Genomic DNA, 20,010 nt, shown 5'->3' with positions numbered 1-20,010 from the left:
TACTTCTAAATTACCTTAGCTATTAGACCTGCTCCTAGATCTTATTTAATGCATTAAGAAAGAATCATACCTATCACTGTATCACATGTTTATTTTTTAAGATTTTGATAACATATCAATAAATTAGTCTTCTATGAAATCATACATATTTTATCTTATGAATTTAAAAGCATTATTCTGAGAAAAGGTCCACAGGCTTACCACACTGTGAAAGGGGTCCGTGGCGTATATGCACCACACACACACACACACACACACACACAGAAAGGTTGAGAACCTCTGCCAAAGCTTTCGCTTTCATCTTTCACTTCCCCATCCCACTCTTTGCTTTATCTATTGTTTCTCTTCCTAATTTCCTTACCTATAAAATGGGGACGGTATCCTTTCCTTTTTTATTCAAACCATATGAGCCATACACTTTTAATTTCCTGAACATCAAACCGTGAAACTGACCAAAGCAATTTGACAAATGATAGTTTCCAGTTTACTGTTTGAGGATAAGAATAGGTCATATTTTTGTGTTTCTAGATAAGATGAGATCAGGGTTAAGAGCAAGGGTGTGGGGTCGCACGCTGGCGAGCTGGGAGTTTTGGCTCTGCCACTCACTTAAACATGTGGCCTTAGGCTAATCACAAGTATCCACCAAGCTTCGTTTGCTTCATCTGAAGGGAGAATAACTGGTCCACCTGCTCTATAGGGTCACATTGTTGATGCAATAATAACACTCATTGTTAATTACTAAGCTCTCAGTGCCTGGCACATGGTAAGAAACCAGTAACAGTGGTTGCCTCTGGGGAAAGGGACTCAAGATTTAGTTTGGAAGGGAGGCTTGATTTTTACCACATACGGTATTATGTTGTTTGAACTCAGTAAGTGTCAGCAATTATTTTTACTGCGTCCAAAAAGTCATTGAGTCAGGAAGCACAAAATTCTGATCTACTAAGAGATCATCTCCTAGATGATTCATATTAATTTATTTCCTCCTTTATGCTCTCTAAGTGAAAACTTAATGTAATCTACAAACATAAATCAAAAGAGAATACTTACCACACTGAAGTTTGTTAAATAAGCATGTGCAAAAATTTAAGTTAATAGGGACAGAGACTTACTAGCTATGGCCCTTCTTTCGTTCCTCAAGCAAGCTCTTGTTTAGAGAATGTTAAGTTTCTCCTGTACATTACTCGTACCACCTCCACTCCCACTCCCAAGGAACCTAGGGAGGTGTGGGTGGGAGAGAGAAGGCGCTTAAAGGAAATCTTGACTCTGGAATTAAAATAAACATCTTCTCAATACCCAAGGAAAAGTCTGGGAAGGCTTCCTTCTCTTCAGTTAAAAACTAGGTACCTTTTAAAATATTTGTAAGGAGAATGAAAGTATCAGCATACCTTCCAGAACCATGGAGAAGGAAAAGTCAGTCTGCCTGTTAACTACAATCAGTAACTAAGAATCTCGATCGGGGCTGAGCATCATCACAGGACAGCGGGGAAAAGGTCTGTATTTTTAAACCAACATGAGGCCTACCCTGTCCCCAGATGCTAATCACATGTGAAAAAAAAAAATACAAGTAGTGCAAAATACAGTGCTGCAAACTGAGTTGAAGGGTATACATGGCAGAAATACAAAGAAAAGAGAGCATAATTCTTTCAGTCATTTGACTCATCCAGCAAACCAAGTGTGCTTGCTGTCCAGGTGGTGGGGGTGACGGCAGGGACCAACACTGAACAAGAGAGGCCCCTGCCCTCCAGAAGTTCACAGGCCAGGGGCTTAAACAGCAAAGATCAGCTCTCAAAGGAATATTCAAGGAGGAGCGGCAGAAGAAGGGCAGCATCTTAAGTGAGTTTTTTAAACTGCCAACACCACAGGGATGCTGTCAGCAAAATGCAGACTATGAAAACTCTACAGGACAAAAAAACGTGAATTTTTTCAAGAAATATATGGCAAGGGAATAAAAAAAAAGAGATGGAGAGAAATCTATAAATTAAAAGAGACTTAAAAGGCATAACAACCAATCATAATGTATGGACCTTATTTGGATCATAATTTAAACAAAAGATTTAAAATTATGACATTTATAAGAAAATTGGAAATTTGAACACTGGGTATTTGATGATGTTAAGGAATTATTGTTAATATTTTAGGAGATGGTACTTTATTTATGGATGACAAAATATTGTGTCTGGGACTTGCTTTAGAATGGTATGAGCAGGGAGTAGAAGTGGATGTAGATGAATCAGGATTTTGGCCAGGGAGTGATGTTATTGGGGCTAGGTGATGACATATGGATCATTATATTATTCTGTACTTCATTTGTACATGTTCAAAACTCCTCATAATGAGGCTTGGTTATTTTTTAATCACCAAGGGAGGTCAGTAGAAATCAGAGAGGTAATGAAAAGCGTACAATTCTCTGGCGAGAGAAGCTCAAATCCAGCATGAAAATCTAGCTCTTGTGAGTAAATAATCCTCCTTTTTGTACCTTTCCTCCTATTTGTGTGGTATGGGCAGGATGCCTCTTCTTATTGCTAGTATTTCCTTCGTCTGGAGCTTCTGATTCTTTTTCTAGGCATGGTGAGAGGTTTGAACTGGTCTAGCTGTTCTCAGGAGCACCCCCCTCCCGGCCAGCCAGCTTGCATTTGCAAAACATCTGGCCAAGGCCAGAGCACAGTCCTTTGGGAGCCCTTTGGGAGAGGAACAGACCACCTTGGCCTCATTAGCCTGAGGCTCTAGCTCATGGGGCTAGACCTCCAGCTACAGGTCAGTATCCACATGCAGGACCCAGGGGCAAGCTGGCCTGGGAAGGGACAGAAGGTCTAGAAGACGAGGGGACAGCAGCTTACTTTCTGACTGGGGGCTTCTGAAGAGCAGAGGAGTGAGGAGGCTTCTCAAGGAAATGTTCAAAACCTAAAGCAAGCTGGAATCATTTGGATGCCCAAAAATATATGACACTGGCCTCCCCTTTCTCTAGATGGTTCTCTCTCTGGGCCATCCTTTCCCATATTTCTTCCTCTAGTCTGTCACCCAGGTCTGTACCATCATTTCTACAATCCAAGTTCTCCATAATTTGGCACCTGAGTCAGCCCTGGATAAGAACCTATGGGCAGAAATAGCACTGAGATACCATTTGGGACCTATCAAATTGGTAAGGATTTTTTAAATGATAATGCCCAGTGTTAGTGAAGGTTACTGGGAAAGAGGCATTGTACCCTGTTCTGAAGGGCAATTTGTCAGTTGGTATCTAAAGCTTTAAAAATGTGCATATCTTTTACCACAGTAATTCTACTTCTGGGAATTTGTCCTAAGGGAATTAGCTATGCACAAAATTTATGTGTGAGAATGGTCCTGATGGAAATGTTGCAAAAAATTGTGAACAACCTAAATATCCAAAGGACTGTTTAACTCACGATAAAGCCATATAGTGGAGTACTACAGAGACATTAAAATCATGTTTTAGTAGCATATGTAAGATATGGGAAAATATTCATGCTATATTAAAGTGGATTATAAAACAGGACATATCATATGATGTTGACCTCGTAAATGCATAGCAAGAATAAATGCTGAAGCATTGCCTGTGATTTCTAGGTAGTAGGAGTAGACACAATTTTAGTATCCTTCTTGTAATTCTCTGCTTTTCCCAAAATTTCTCCATTGATTGCTTTTTAAATCAGAAAAAAAACACTTCACTTTACAAAAGCAAGTACAGAACACGCTAAGAAACAAACTTTTTTACCCTCTTCTCCCGTCTTCCTCCAGTCAGACTGAAGGACTGTCGTTATGAATAACAACAGTTATTGTAATAACAATAGCAAACATTCAGTGACGGCTTTCTTTTGGCCAGTCACGTGGGCGCTGAGCTCTTTCTGTGCCTTTTCTCATTTAGTCCTCACCAACCTGGGACGAAGTAGGTGTTCATCTCCTGTCAAAGATGAGCAACCTGGGCTTGCAGAGAGCTTCAGTAACTTGGCTGTGGACACACAGCTAACTGACCATCCAGGCTTCTAAGTTGATCTGATTCCATAACCCACACTGCCTCAAAGACACTCAGCCCTACAAAGTCCAGAAAGGAATTTCATGTTGTGTCATACATCTCAAGAAATGCCATGCTCCAGGAAGACTCAAGTCCACCCAGACCAGAATTCTACCTCCAGGCAATGAGCTGCCGAAGGAGGAGTCCATCCACCCGTCATGGAAATGCCTCCAGAACCAATTATTTATTAGTTCAGCCTGTTGCCTTTGTTGAAGTGAGAAGTTTCTTAAATTTTTTAACTTCACTATTAGGGAGTTCTTTGGGTATGTTTTTGTTTTTTACTTTTTCTGTCTAACTCCGCCTGCTTTGAAAGTCTTGGACCACCCTGGCCACGCCCATTATCCATCTTTCATTTCTGGGCACATAGCCTGGTTTACAGAAGATGTTTACGCATGTGTATTGGTTGAATGAAGGAATGTAAGCTGCATGAGGGCAGGGATTGGGTCTATCTCAGTAAGCACTGCATCCCTGGCATCTAGATGGTGCCCAGGATAGAAAGTCTCAAGCAAGACAGGTGTGCTGGCTAACTAATGGATGAAGTATATCACCTTAGGTCTTATCTCCCCTCACTCTTTCAGGACAAGAGAATTCTTATCTTTTTAGTCTATCAAAATTAGAGCAGCAGCTCTCACCTCCTCACCCCTATCTTAATTGCTTTAGTTGTGGGTTCTTGGTGTCTTCTTCAAGTGCTGATGTGAGGTTTACAACCAGTGCCACTGGCAGAATTCACCACGGATTTGCACAAAGGGATTGACAAGGATTTGGTTTGATTTCTGTGTCCCAAGGCTTTTTCCTACTAAAACAAACTTCCCCACCCTCTCCCAGAGCAAAACTGCTAGTTGTGCTAACTGGGTCACTTACCAGAGAGCCAAGATTCTGTCTTTTTCCTCCTGGTCTTGTCTAGGGCCAAGACCCAGTGAGCTGAGCTCTAAGGACTTGCCAAGGCTTTCTATTAATGCCAGTTCCTACAAACATCCTGCACCCCATACTCCCGCCTTCAACCAGATCCTCCACCTCCCAAGGCAACCCCCCAGATTGTGTCTCTGGAAAGTTTGAGGAGTTCCTGGCCTGAGGATCTTCACCTAAAGCCCTGGGCAAGAAGTACAGGTCCAAGTTGAAAGCTGCCACCCCTCTACTGAGGTCTTGGGTGAGAAGAATGCTTCAAATGAGCTCCCCTGTTTAAGCGTTCTTGAGTCCACTGCAAGTTCCCTGCAAAGTAGGATCAACTGTCCAGGCTCCAAAGACAATTGTATTAGAAGTTTGGATGCGGCTTGTTTTTAAGTCTATATGAGAGGCCAATTAATTGATGTGGTTGTCTGGTCCAGAGGAAGAAATTCAAGGGGCATTACTCAAGAACAGGGTCTCTTTCGGGAATTGGGGGAGAGGGGGAAGTCAGACAAATTCATGCTGATTATTCACTTAACAGACATACAGATATTAAAATAGATATGTAGAAATGTGAACAAAATATATTTAACGGATATATAGAAGTAGAACCAATATATAAAAAAATTCAAATACTAAGTGTACACAGCTCAATGAATATTCACAAACCAGAACCCAGACCAGGAAACAGACCCTTACTAGCACACCAAAAGCCCCACCTGTGCCCCCAAGTTTTGCCTACTTTTGAACTTTATGTAAATGGAATCATGCAATATGTAGTCTTTTGGATCTGGCTGCTTTTGCTCAATATTATGTTTGCGAGCCTCATCGATGCTGTTTAGTGTAGCAGTAGTTTGTCGATTCTTATCGATGTATAGTATTTCATTTTGTGAACATACCACTATTTATTTATAGGTTCCACTCTCGATGGTTATTCAGACAATTTCCAATGTAGGACTGTTACAAATAGTGCTGTTGTGAACATTCTAGAACGTCTTTTGGTGAACATAGGTGTACATTTCTATTGGGTATATACTTAGGAGTGGAATTTCTGGGTCAAAAGGAATGCAAATATTCAACTTTAGTAGATACTGCCAACCAATTTTCCGAAGTGTTTGTCTCAATTTACACTCCATCAGTAGTTTGGGCTAGTTGTGTAGCTCTGGGTTTTCAGCATGGTGCTTAGGGGTACGGGTTCTAAAAACAACCTCTTACAGGTTGTGTCATCTTGGACTGTTATCTAGCCTCCAAGAGCCTCAATTTTCAAATCTGTATAATGGGCATATTGGTTATGTACACTGACTTCATAGGACGAAGTGAGAACTGACTAGAGTGGTTCTCTATTTAGCTTAGTTCTGTGTCTGGCATGTAATAGGCCCTCAGTAATAAGTCATCATCTACTGACTGCCGCCCTAGCTTAATCTCCAAAGAGGGAGGGTTCTGTGTGTGTGTGTGAGGGAGACAGCGATGGAGGCAGAAAGAGATTGATTCATCCTTGGTGGAGCTCAACTTAGACAAAATAAGAACTGCAGAAATGCTAAGTCAAACTACAAATTCCCGTGGTGGAGCATGCAGCCAGAGATCTTAACCCAGGCGAGAAGAAGATGGGATTCGGCTGAACACGTGCGAGCTCAAGAAACCCGAGCAGGAAAGAACTTTTCCGTTCGCACGCACACCCGGGAAGTTCCTATCAAGACCAAACCAAATCAAAGAAAACCAACCAACCAAACTACACAAAACAAAACGGAGAGATTCGCTCGTAAAGCGATCACAGCGTTTCAGGCTCTTATCCAATGGACCATCCAACTGAGAACTGCGCTGCCCGGCAGACATCCAGAAGTTTGGGCGAACCTGAAATCCCTGCCTCTCACCCCTCTGCCCCTCCCAGTCCCTCCTTTTCCCTGCCGGCTTAACTCCGGCTCTCGGCACTTAACGTTAATACCTTTGGGCAGGCTCCACCGTGTAGTTTAACTAGCTGCCAAGTTAAATAACGCGGAGGATCCTAAGCCGTCTTCTCAGGGAGTCAGAAATGGACATCATCGGAACTACATAGGGCCCGTCACTCACCAAAACGCCTTTTTATTTCACATACATATATATTTAAAATATATCTATAATACACAGTCATTTATATGTTTACGTATTATAGATATACATATAATTGTTCTTTATAAACGATTATCTCCTTTGGGTTGCACACTAAAATTGAGTGGCCAGAGGAAAACGCGTTTGCACGAGGCGACTGCCTTCCCCCACTTCGACTCTCAAAATGACACGTCCGCTGGCAAATTGCTGCGCGCGGGTATTGGATCAGATTCCTAATTAAATGGCGTTTCTAAGTGAAGGGTTGTCAATAGCAGTGAATATATATATACGTATACATATACATATATACACGTACATATATACACAATATGCATACATATGCATATATATGATATATATATATTTTGTGTGTGTGATTATATATGTATCCAAGACAGAGAGGAGAGCACACCAAACTCGCGCGGGTGGAGACTGCAGATCTACTCTTTTGGGAGACTCCTCTGGCCTAAGAGCGCGCAAACTGCCCAGATTTCTGAAGACACGGCGAATGTCCGCTGATGTGATCGCGTAGGGGGTTGGGACGATTCTGGAAATCATGATAGGTTAGCACCACCAACACCCTCCCCCTTTGGCTGCAAAGCCGGCTGCCCTTGACTTTTAGGCACCTCTCCTGTTCGTGGGTGAAAACCAGTCTGTGGGTGCATTGAGATTTGCAAACCAGTCTCCGAGTGCCACGGGCGCTGCAAGACAGCCGCCGGATGCAGTGGGACGGGCGCTCCGCCACCCTGCCTGTGGGCGCCGCAGCCTCCCCGAGGACGCAGGCAGATGCAGACGGCTCTGGCCCATCTGTCCCTGGAGGCCGGGGCCCGAGACTGTGCTTACTCGCTCCGTGCGGGAACCCGGGAGCTCTCTGGGCGCGCCCGGCCTCGCCTGGCCCGGGTATCTGGGGCTCTTTGTCTCCCCGCCGCACTAATCCTGCAAACCGCGCGCACCGAAGGCGGAGGCCGCTGCGCCTTGGACAAGCCCGCCACTGCAAGCCGGTTCGAATGTTTTCAATAAAATGCTTCCTAGGGGGGGGAAAAGGGGGGGGATCGCAGAAGAATTTCTCTTCAGAAGTTAATCTATTTTCAGCGGTTAAGCGCGGCACCACGTAAATCAGATCCTAAACGTCCCTTTAGAAAGAAGGAAGGGAGGGAGGGTGGGAGGGTGGCTCCTTAAACCACAAAGTTTGTTTGGTTTGGGGTTTTTTTGCTTTTGTTTTTTTCCAAACAAGTTACGCAGGAGCTGGGAGAAAGAACATCAAATCTTCCCAGTGAGCGTTTCCCCAAACTCAGCTGCCTTAAGCATCCCGTCTGCCCCTAAGCTGCTCAGCTCCCTGGGGAGAGGGCACGAGACGATAGACTATGTAGTGCAACCTAACAACCAGGTGAGAAAATAAAAATAGTATTTAAAATAAGCCTCTTGTCATCTAGAACCAAGAGATACGTGCCACCAGGGCCGGAATTGCAACACCTTTTCGGAGTCGAAATGCTTGCCTTTTCCCTCTGTGATCCCAGAAGTGGAGCAAACGTGTGAGCTTTTGCTCAGAAAAGGAATTTTCCTCTGCAGTTGTCTGTACCCCGGGAAGGCGTCTGCTAAGTAATTTGTCCTAAAGTGAGGGCGATTTCTGGCATTAAAAAAAAATTTAAACAAAAGTCATCATTACAGTGTTCGGGTTAGTGACCATAAAAAGGCCCGAGGGAGGGGGCAGGAGGAGAGGGGAGGCTCTAGCCGCGCCAGTCATATTTAATATGCTTCCCACAAGAGAAGCCCCTGTAAAATCAATAGGCAGCCGCCAGCTGTGCTTAAACCTGCGATTTCAATTAAAATATTGCGCTCCATTCCTCGGGGTTGAGCCTGGATCCCCAATCAGTCGTGTGCGAGTGGCTTGGCCCCGGTGCAGCGTCCCACAGCCGCAGATTCCCGAGGTCGCAGTCCGGGTCAGGCCCAGCGGAGCCGCAGAAGCGCCCGGCTTTGGCACCCCGCTCTGCAGCGTGGGAAGAGCCCAGGCCGCGGAGGGGCGTCAGGCTTAACCCGGGCAGTGTTTCCCCATTGCGGCCGAGGTGTGGTGGCCCGAGCGTGGGCCAGATGGGCCGAGGTGAAAGCGTCTGGCTTTGGGCTGAGGCGCCTGGAATGAGATGGGCCCGGAGCTGAGGCCTCAGGGCGGAGGAGGACCCCTTGGTGGGTCTAGCCGCAGGTCTGGGCGCCCCGGGATTGCGGGAGCGCAGCTTCGGAATCCAGCCCCTGGGGCGGAGCGCGCGCTGAGGCCTAGTGGGCCTCGCTCGGGCCATGACCGCCTGCCTTTGGTCCGGCTGTAGACCCCGAGGCACCGGCACCTCCAAAGTGGAGCTTGTATTCCAGTCTGGACTGGGAGAGAGGCTAGAACTTATCCACCACCACGGTCTCGGCTCACCTCTATCGGAAAACCAACGCTTTAAAGGACAGGACTTCTTGTAGAGCGGGCGGTCTGCTTATCCCTGGAGCCTCTTGTTGCCCTTCATGTCGAGTTATTGTGGGTTTCTTCCCCTCACTGAAAATGTGTAGGTAGAAAAAAGTTACCCCTAATCTCACAGCACCCCTCCATCAACTCCTGAAAATGGTCAAATTTCAATTCCTATGGTTGTCCCTCTTTTTTTTTTAAGCATTTCAGCCTCAAAAAAAAGAAGAAATGCTCCGATTGAGAATGAATTTGGAGGATTGGGGGGCAGTGAATCGAAATCTCAACACTACCTCCATCAAGCGCCACGTTTCCCTAGTCCTCTATTATTCTGCCTGAAATCATCTCGTTTACAGAAAATATTTGTTTGCACTATTAGTTGGTACTGGAGTTAATTACTCAATGTGTTAACGTGAAGTAATATGTATAAAAGTAGGATCAGTGTTTATTGTGTGGGTGAGCTGTTGAGCGGTGCTTGAATAAACTGCAATTAGGGTTAGATAGAGATTAATTAACATGTGAGTGGCAAGGTGTAAAATAGTTTCCAACTCTCCACTTCAGTATAATCTGCGGGCTAGGGAAGGAGAAGTTTGTGGAAGCTAATTAAATACTTTCATAAAAGCCAGTGTATTCACCCAACATTTGGAAAGAGAGGCACATTAGGGGCAACTTGTTTTTACCCAAATGTTTTCTTTCTGTGGAGGTAGTACTCCTTTGTGGTGCCGGGAGAGCGAGATGGCTTATGCAGCTACAAAAAGCTCTGGCGATGGCAAGGCAGGTTCACAGGAAGCCTTTGGAAGACTTTCAGCCTGATGGAGCTTTCAAACCAGCAGATCTTTCGAGCTGCTGCCGAGATCAACAATTACCCAATTTGGAAGGGGGTTGGGGTGCAATGCTGGTGGCTGAACGGGATCCACAGGAAAGTCGGGATAGAAATTCGGGTTTTGAGACCCTGCGGGTGTGTTGATACTATTTCAGTGTCGGGGTGAGTTGTTGGTTTGTTTCATGTTTGGTGGTGGTGGTGGGGAGTTCATCTGTGTTCTTGTTTTCACATTAACATAGGGATGGGGGTACATTGGGTCTGGAATTCTGCCTCTCTGAACATCTAAATTAAATGAGCTGTATGGAAATGTTCTCCTCCAGAGGAGCAAGCCTCTTTCTAGCTTGGAAATCTGGAAGTTGTTGGGGGGGTGGGGCGGAGTGTTGGGGAACAGACTCATGACTGCTGAATTTGGAGGCAGTTTCCGAGCTTGGCAGGGTGAGAAAATAAATCCATCGCAGCCGCCCTCCAGGCCACTTTCCCTCGGAGAACTCATTTCATTCCCTCTCCTTGCTTTCCAAGTATACTTTGCCTTTCCCTTACCTGCCATGTCAATATCTTGTCTGAAATTACATGTCAGAGGGGGAGTGGGTAGGAGAGAGAAGTTCTGAAGGGGAAAAGGAGTGATTTGCCTGAAGATAAAACTAGCCCTTCCCCGGTCCCTTTCTCTGATGGCTTCCTGGGATGTTTTACAGCTGAGAGGCCTGGGACAGGGTACCCAGTCCCTCAAGACCTGTTCCTGAGTGAAAAAAGGAGAGGGTTTGAGTCCATCAGCACTTTCTTGGGCTGGACAAGATCGTGTGTCTTTGGAGATGGAATTCACTATCAAACCCTCAACCCTGTTTGCTCATACTATACCCACTGTAATCCTCTTAAACTGTGGTTGTGGCTACCAAGCTCGTGGTCTTGCAAAAGCCGGCTGGCAAGATATAATTGTCCCGCAAACAAAACTGTCCAAAAGTTTTTTAAAAACCCCTGCACCCGCTCCTTATCCTTTCCTAAACCTAATTCTCTCGCTCGCTCTCTTGCTAGCCCCCCTCCCCATAAGAACCCTCAGCCTCGACCACTTTTGTTGTCGCCAAGAGCACCCGGCCTGTTGAAAGTGCTGGAGCGTCTTTGAGCAGTTTGTTGTGATACGCAGGTGGAATGGTCTGCAAACAGATGAATTCAGCCCCTCCAACCCGAGCGCCGAGCGCGCTGCTTTTGTGCGCCAGGCACAAAACGCTGAATTCCTCCGAACTTACTTGGGGCCTGTCTAGAAAAGGGCCTTTTCTTCCCTCTGCTTGTACCTCTGGCCACACTAAGTCTCTGCCCGCCCCCCTTCAGGCCCCCTCCCTGTCCCCTCTGATAATCCTTCTCTTTATTTTAGAAAAACACAAAACCCGGTTCCACGCGGTGCTTTAGTGGCTAAAAGTGAAAGAACTGCCTTGGCAGAATTCAGCTCTATGAATCACTTCGGAAAATTGGTTCGACTGAATGGCCTTAGGAGGAAAAACGTTTTAATAGGATCCAGGGGAGGTTCTGCTGTTTCAATCTGCTCCTTAAACAGGTGGAGATTGGACCTTCTCAATTATACAAACAGTAAGTACTCATCAGCGGGGAGAGCTGCCCTCCGAATCCTCCCCGCACGCAGCCCTAAACCAGCAGCAGAGCCGGGCTTTGCCTCAGAAACCCGATCACAAATGAGCGATTCTGATCGATTAGGATCTCAAACAGTCCTCCAGCTCACGGTGCAGTCTCCTCCAGCCGAAGGCGGGGAGCCGGCCAGAGAGGGGGAGGCGCACCGGCTCCGCGCCGAGGCCCCCGGGATCTGGGCGCGCGGCCTTGCTCTTCCGGACGCTTCGGGGTCGTCATTAGGTGGCGGGAGCTCTCTCCCGACCTCCGACGCCAGCCAAGGCGAGCTCGTTGTTTTTGCATAAATTAATATTTCCCCATTAACAAGTTCCCCCCTCCAAACGCGGCGCTCGCGTCCATGAGCCACATCCTAATGAGGTAATTATCATTTGCGCGTGTTCGGGGCTGGCGCCGGCTCCGTGGGTAAATGGCAGTTTATTAGCACGATGCCCAGCTCGGCTGCAGAGGGCTAAGGGATACTTCGGCGACTAGACGGACACCCAGGGGCCCTTTGGGGCGGCGCGTCCAGGACGCCCTGCCCTCCCCGCGTCCCCCAAATCTGTAGGCCCCCAAAGTTGTGAATCACGCACGGAACTCTGCCTGGGTTTGGGCTCCCCCCGCCCTTCTTTCCACCGGCAAAATCATCACGATTCTTCCCCCTCCCCCTCCTGTCTCTTCCCTCCTTCCCGATTCGCGAACCGCTCGCACTTTCCCGAGGGGAGCGCGGGCGCCAGTAGCCTCCTTTTAAAGTTTGAGGGGCGGTGGCGGCGGCCGGCAGGCGCGGGGGAACACAGGGGCCGCTACGGGAGCCGCGCCGCCGCCCATGTCATTCCACTTCAAGTGACTTCATGTGATGTCAGCTGAATGTAAAAGACAGTGATCTCACGCGGAGGGGAAGATGTTTGCCATCAAAATGTGACAGAGGAGACACGCTGCATGGCTCGGAACGCATCTCCTTGGCGGTGGGGGAAACAGGTAAATGCGAGGTGGCTCTACCGATCCTCTTTAACTTTGCCCCTTCACTGTCCAGCTCCCAGCACGCGTGGCGGAGGCCGGGTTCCCGGAAACGGCTCAGGGGGGTTAATTTGAGGCTCTTTTCTTTCTTTCTTTTTCTCGCTCTCCTCTTTTCCTTTGTAAACCCTCCCCCTTTTCCCTCTTTCGAGGTCCCAGGGCAGGGGCTGGTGGGTTCCTTTGCGTGCTGGGTTAATGGGCGGTAATTTGGTACCCTTGGGTGCACTTTGTTCTGCCCCTGTTCATTTGAATGCAAATGGGTGACCTGGACCCGACAAGGTGCTTATTAAGTTGCGGTTTCCCTCCCTGCCTTTTCCGGAATGCAGACTTAGAGGAGAGAAGCTGCGCCCTGGCCCAGTCCCGCAAGGCTCGGCTCCGGGCGCCATGGCAAGCTCGGCTTCCCTGGAGACCATGGTGCCCCCGGCCTGTCCGCGCGCCGGAGCGTCGCCGGCCACTTCCAAGACGCTGGCCTTCTCCATCGAGCGCATCATGGCTAAAACGTCGGAGCCCCGTGCGCCCTTTGAGCCCCGGCCGGGGGCGCTGGAGGCGGACGGCGGCCAAGGCAAAAAATTGCTCAACCTCTGCTCGCCACTGCCCTGTATGATCCCCCTCCAGCCCCTAGGCTACGAGGTGCCGTCCAAGACGCTGCTCAGTTACTCCGAGCTCTGGAAAAGCAGCCTCCGGGCGGGCGGCGGTGGAGGAGGAGGAGGTGGAGGCGGCGGCGGCGGGGGGGCCCCTGTGTGCGGCGCCAGCGGCTTGTGCAAAACCAACTGTGGCGTGTGCTGCAAGGCCGAGCTGGGCCTGGCGCCGTCTGCGCTGCCCGCGGGCAGGGTCATCAAGCCGCAGGTCATCAACCAGGCGGTGGGGCTGCCGGCCAGTGGCTCGCTCTACTACTTCAACTACCTGGACTCTGCCGCGTACCCGCCGTCTGAGCTTCTCGGCGGCCACCTCTTTCCGTCAGGCCTCCTCAACGCACAGGCCCCCACCGCCCTGGCTGCGCACCCCAAGCTCTTTCTGCTGGAGAACGCCAAGTTGGCCGGCCTGGCCGCGGACAAGTTCCCCCATCCAGCCCCCTATACCCATAAGGAGCGCTTGCCCGCGCCACTGGAGCAGGTGCTGAAGGAGAACTCGGCCCTGACCGCCGAGAGGGGCGGCGTCAAGGGCCACGGCAAGCTGCCCGGGGGCTCTGCGGACGGCAAGCCCAAAAACTTCACCTGCGAGGTGTGCGGCAAGGTGAGGCCCGGGGTCTGCGGTCCAGGAGGGGGGACCAGTGGCGGCTGCCTCCCGGGAGCAGCCTGGACCGCCCCTTTTTCAAGTTCAGGAGCTCCCCAGTAGCTGTCGACTCAAATCAGGAGCCTAGTTGGGCCTCAGTTTCCTATTCTGTAAAATGGGGATGCCCTTGTCAGCGGCCACACAGGACTGGTGTGAGCAGTGGGTTGGGAAGCGCTTTGCAGAATGAAAAGGGCTCTGGTTTCTGAAAGGGGGTGTTGGTTGGGGGGGAGGTAGGCTGTGGCCTCCCCGGGCTGATTCTAGACTCTCGGGATGGACACCACAAGGCCCCCTCGTGTCCTTCCATAGGTGTTTAACGCTCACTATAACCTCACTCGCCACATGCCGGTCCACACCGGAGCCAGACCGTTCGTGTGCAAAGTCTGCGGCAAAGGCTTCCGCCAGGCCAGCACGCTCTGCAGACACAAAATTATCCACACCCAGGTACGTGGCCCCCGGGTCCGGCCCGGCCCGCGCGCAGCACCCCGCGCCAGAGCGACGGCGTTGGGGAGAGGATGGCCAAGGGTTCCCCTTACTCCTCCCGGGGGGCCCATGTCCCTTGAAGGTGCCCCCGAGGTGCTCTCTCCAGGCTGGAGCCTCGGCCTCACCGTGCGCGCGCCCTTCTCCGCAGGAAAAGCCGCATAAATGCAACCAGTGCGGCAAAGCCTTCAACCGCAGCTCCACGCTCAACACGCACATCCGCATCCACGCGGGCTACAAGCCCTTCGTCTGCGAATTTTGCGGCAAAGGCTTTCACCAAAAAGGTAACGTGGGGGGCGAGGCCCTCTCCTCACCTCACCTCGGGACTCGGCGGGTCACCGCTAGCGGGAAGGCAAAGAAGGATCCGGAGGGAGGGAGCGCGAGAGCTGCAGGCTCGGGCGCAGCATTTCTTTGGAATCGGGTTGTGCCGGGTTTGGGTGGAAGCTCTCCGGGCCCGGTTAGTAGACCTTGCTGGATTCAGGCTGGTTGCACTGGGAGACTCGGAATTTGGGAGGTGGGAAGGAAGGAAGGGGCAGAGGAAAGGAAGTAGGAGAAAGAGAGGGTATTGCCCTATAGAAAGAGCTTCCTTTTGTAGCCCGGACTCCCCTTTCAAATGAAAAAATTCGAGGCAAAATCCACCTCCTGGGAACAACTTAAGACTGGGGGAAACCCCTCCTGTCCCCAGAACTCCCAGGCCCGGCGCCCCGCTTGGATTTTCCAAGGCACTTTCGGATCTCCAGGTGGTAGTTTGGGGACCAGAGGGAGTAACTTTAAAAATGAGAAGAAAAAAAATGAGGGACGAAACCTGGGTTCGTGCGAATTTCTTCGAGCGAGGCAGCAGCCGAGAGAAGGACCCGATGCGTTTCTGGGCTGTGCAAAAGTTTCCAGGCCGGCGGAGCACAGCGGGAGGGACGCTGCGTGGGTCTCATGACTGGGCGGGGCAGGGGCGCGGGGCGGCTACGTGGGACTCGGCCCTCCATCCTGGGGTGAGAGCCCCGGGCTTGACGCGTACGAAGTTTGACAACTTCTTCACTCGGAGAGGTCGTGCCCGCCTAGCCAAGAGTCGCCTTCTTTGCGCGGGCACCTGAGCCAACCCCGGGACGCCCGGGCCCCCCTATTCCACTTCATCCCCCCCCCCCACTTTTTTGTTTTTGGTCTCCTGTAGGGAACTACAAGAACCACAAGCTGACCCACAGCGGCGAGAAGCAGTACAAATGCACCATCTGTAACAAGGCCTTCCACCAGGTCTACAACCTGACCTTCCATATGCACACCCACAACGACAAGAAGCCTTTCACGTGCGCCACTTGCGGCAAAGGGTTTTGCAGAAACTTTGACTTAAAGAAACACGTGCGCAAACTCCATGACAGCGTGGGCCCTGCCGCCCCCTCCACAAAGGACCTGACTCGGACGGTGCAGAGCTGAGAGCTACTGCCTCGCCCTCCCTTCCAGCCCCATCCAACCCCAACACAGATCACACGTATAAACTTATTTCTAAAATTAAAAAAAAAAAACTATAGCAGAGAGGCTAAAATCTATTTATCGAAACCAGCATATTTTTGGAAAGCTAAACGTTTCCTCGGTGACTGGCAGCAAACGCGTGGCTCCCACCTTTGTATATTCGGGAAACTTATTTAAATCCAGTGCGCCGAAACGTATTAAATTCCAGGCCTCAGCTTCTCGGCCGGCGGGTTTTAACCCCAGCCTGTCACGTGAACGCCCCGGAAGAGCGCGGCGCCCCAGCCATCTTTATACAGCCATGTAAATCCTCCTGTACGAGCGAACACGGAATATATACATATATAACTCAATAAACAGAATCATGAGTGCGCGTTTTCTTCCCCCCCATCACCCCTCGCCGCGAGGTCAGCTCAGCAACGCCCAAAATGAGAAGGAAATAGGCATGTATAGCATTTCCCTCCCCAAATGCGACTTCCTTTGGGGCTCTGGGACCAGGGTGAAGCCAAACCAGTGTTCCTGCGGCACTTCTGTGTTAAGACCCCCGGGAGCGAGGGCGCAAAGGCCTACGTTGGCCTCCACGTGGTGCCAAGTTTCTATTTGGTGACCGTTCCGACGCTTGGGATTCTGGGTGTTGCCTTATTTGGTTGAGAAAATTTTAAAAAAGAAAAAGGAGGGGTTAAAAGTGGCCGGGTGTAGGAGGGCAGGTTTTGGGTGCGTCCTCGAGCAAAGCGCCGCGCCGCGTCGGGGTAAACGGCGTGGGCACGTCCCCTTCTCTGGGCGACCTAAGCGGGGCAACTCTTCCTCCCAATCTTTCCTGGAAGCGAGAGCTGGAGGCTAAGGATCCCCAGCACAGCGGGAGCTGTGGGGCTCCTTGGCCGGCGCTGTTTATCTGGGACTGGGACCGGCCTCCGGGCGCTGTGCGCCCCGCCGCGGGAGGGCGCACCCGGGCTCCCGGAGCTCGCAGCCGTCGCCTCCCGCGTCCTGATTACCGCGCAGTTAGCCTATTTCCTGAATAGCTATCTCCGCCGCCGAGCACGCTGATGAAATGATCTCACGCTTGCTTTCTAAGTAATGACCCAAATTAAGAGAGAAAACAGAGACCCTTCAAACAGCATTACATTAATCATCTAATCATTCCCAGGAGGGGGCCGGCCGCCGCAGCCCCGTTTGATCCGAATCTGGATAATCAAGAGCTCGGATTACTGGCTCGGCGCGCCGGGCCTCCCTCCACCCCCTACACACACACACTTAATATTCGCGCGGCGATTCAGCCCACGTCTTCTGGAACAATGTTCCCCGGCGCCGGGCAGGGGAGTGCGCTTCCACGCAGCCTCGACGTTGCAAAGGCTTGGGCGGCGGCTGCTGGGCGCTGATCCCACGCGGATTTCCACGGCAGGTGGAAGCTATTTGGAGGGAAAGATAGTTAATGCGAAAGGAAACCCTCAAGTCACTTTCAGAGTGACTTGATACTTTCAGAGTATCCCAACGCTCAGTATACAGTAGGCGCTCAGTGCTGCTCGCTCTAGGATCTTCCACAATCAAAAAAGCTAGCATTTCCCCAGCGCTTGCTCCACACCAGGCACTCGACACACATTCTTTCGAATGGTCACAACAATCCGCAATCTGGGGATGATTATTCCCACTTTACCGACAGACGAAGAAATCGAGGCAGAGATAAGCTAAATGACATGCCTAGGGTCACAGGGCTAGTTAGGGTTGGGATTCGAACTCTGGCCTTTTAGGAAGCCCAAACTGCCTTCAGTCCTCGCGGGTGGAGGAGGAATTTCCGGGTTGGGACCCGAAAAAAGATGTTCGGCTGCTGGGTGGAAGCTCTGTCCTTGTCACAGCCAAAGGTTGGGTTCCCAGCCCCCGCCCAATTCGCAGACCCATTGCGCGGGGAAGAAGAATTGTCGATTTTGTTTGCACAGAGGACAGCGACAGCTTCCTCAGGCTGTCGCAGGGGTATTTTTAGTACCTCCGATTCAGAAATAGGAACGTGTACATTAGAATTCCATTTCCTGAAAGGAGAGCGTCCTCGTTTTTTGTATTCCTCCCCCCCACCCCCCACCCCAGTCTGGGAAGACGCAGCCAAGGGGTGGGGGTGGAGGGGACGAGGAAGCGAGGAGGAATTTAAATGTTAGCTCTTTCTGGCTGCAGTTCGCTGAGGGGAGATTGGGACCTAGAGGGATATGCAGATTTAACTCTGAAATCTCGGTGGAAGCCACAAACCCCAGGAAACCCCAGGATGGGCGAGGAGGACTTGGCGGCTAAGGATATGGAAATATCGCCTTGCTTTTCCCAGACAACTATCCCCAGGGGGATTGCGGTTGGTGTGGAGTCAGCTCCTTTCCTTGTTCTCATATTAGGTTTTATTAGCTCCGCCTCATATACACACACCCCTCCCCATTTCTGGGAGATCTTGGGTGCCCTATGACAGTTGTCCCAACCAAAATCCTTTCCTTCTTGCATTCCTTAAAGTATCCTTTGCGGATGGGCTTCTTGGAGATCAGACAATGGTCAGGGCAAGCCCACCTTCTTCCTAAATAATTCCAGCACTTTGGGCCAGGGGCAGACACCACAAAATTTAGTGCAAAAGCACCCTCTTAGAGAATTGGGTTAAAAAGTTGGGCTGCATGTGGAAATCTTGATTAAGTTCTCCTCTTTCCCGTTAAGAAGAAAAGATAAATAAAAAATAGATGGGGCATCCCCATGCAGGGAAAGAACTTTCTTTGAGAAATTCTTCTGTAATAAGTTTTCACGGGGGAAAGACTGAAGGGGTCGCCCATCTCGTAAAACTGGAGAAATTTGTTTCCAGGTGACAGTTCTGAAGAGGGGTGAAGATCGTATGCTTGCAAACTAGACAGCAAATGAAATAAAACTAACGGGTAGAGCAGGAGACATTTCTCTCTTGGATTGCTCATCTCTGCAGTCAGGGAGAGGCGAGTAACTGTGGCTCTAGGGTAAACCTGAGCAGAGTTTCTTATATACTCCAACCTCTTGGAGGTTGTTTCCTTGTAGCCTGATTGTTACTTAACTTTCACACCAGCTCCTGTCAATCGCTCTCACCTGAGGAGGTGTTATTTCACATCTGGTAGTAATTGCAGGTAAACAGAGTTCTTCTGTATCCACAGGGCTTAGCTCTACTCTCCACAGGTTTGAAGTCACTCCTCCCGGGTTTAAGATGTCTGCTTCCTTCAGGTGTGGGATTCAAGAAAGGATTCCATCACCTGAGAAGTAGTGTGAAGAATAAAAGGAAGCTTCTGCCTGGATTACTAAGCACCTTTCACAGCCAGTGCAGCTTCTGAAGCCAACGCTTAGCCTTCTCAGTAACCATCTTAACTGGGATCCTACTTGTTCACTATGCATCAGAATTGATGGGTGAAAGGTTCTGTTTTCTGATTTTTTCCCCCTCTTAATATTAAACTGTTTGTATGACTTGTAGTTTGCAATATTAATAAATGACTTCAACAAGGTAGTCATCAGCTGCATATTAATATTCTAACCTTGATTAATTTGAAGAGGCTGCCCTTAAAAAATATTTTTAAAAAAATGAAATTGCGGGGGAGGGGAATCCTGTCACAGACACAAAAAAGACTCCAATTATCTTTTCCCCTACAAGATGTTTGTTCTGTCCATGACTGCTCACACTTCAGCAATCTTGCCAGCAAGACTCAAAAAAAAAAAAAAAAAACCCTCCTTCTTCCAAAGCCACAGCCTTGTACATAACAGATTGTACAGTCCTATTGCCTTAGGCGGGTTAGAGGTTCCTCTCTGCAAAGAGCGACACAGAGAAGTTGCCAGCATCCAGACACATTTTGGGGGGCTCTGTGCTCATTCTTGCCTTGGCTGCAGAAGTGGGTCTATACAGTCCCCATTTTGCTGTTTGGCTTACGAGAGGATAGAGGGCTGCCTGAGCCAGGC

At 49.7% G+C, this 20,010-nt stretch overlaps 1 protein-coding gene across 1 annotated transcript; it reads left to right on the top strand.

Moving 5' to 3' along the window:
- The first annotated feature begins 13,212 nt into the window (after nucleotides 1-13,212).
- Nucleotides 13,213-16,102, top strand: FEZF2 (FEZ family zinc finger 2). The gene is made up of 4 exons (XM_004419878.3): nucleotides 13,213-14,112; nucleotides 14,458-14,592; nucleotides 14,780-14,912; nucleotides 15,794-16,102. Exons 1-4 carry the CDS (start codon nucleotides 13,264-13,266, stop codon nucleotides 16,051-16,053), a joined length of 1,377 nt encoding a protein of 458 aa, XP_004419935.1. The 5' UTR covers nucleotides 13,213-13,263; the 3' UTR covers nucleotides 16,054-16,102.
- Nucleotides 16,103-20,010: the final 3,908 nt, after the last annotated feature.

This window comes from Ceratotherium simum, chromosome 5 (genome assembly GCF_057802395.1).
Source record: "Ceratotherium simum simum isolate JZ-2026a chromosome 5, ASM5780239v1, whole genome shotgun sequence".
Classification (NCBI taxonomy): domain Eukaryota; kingdom Metazoa; phylum Chordata; class Mammalia; order Perissodactyla; family Rhinocerotidae; genus Ceratotherium; species Ceratotherium simum.
This window is presented reverse-complemented; position numbering and strand designations above follow the sequence as displayed.

Bases quoted from the DNA above. Each gene is read 5' to 3' on its own strand.
- FEZF2 (XM_004419878.3), top strand. From the start codon at position 13,264: ATGGCAAGCTCGGCTTCCCTGGAGACCATGGTGCCCCCGGCCTGTCCG. The intron at 14,113-14,457 runs GTGAGGCCCGGG...GTCCTTCCATAG, and splicing joins CCTGCGAGGTGTGCGGCAAG to GTGTTTAACGCTCACTATAA. The intron at 14,593-14,779 runs GTACGTGGCCCC...CCTTCTCCGCAG, and splicing joins ACAAAATTATCCACACCCAG to GAAAAGCCGCATAAATGCAA.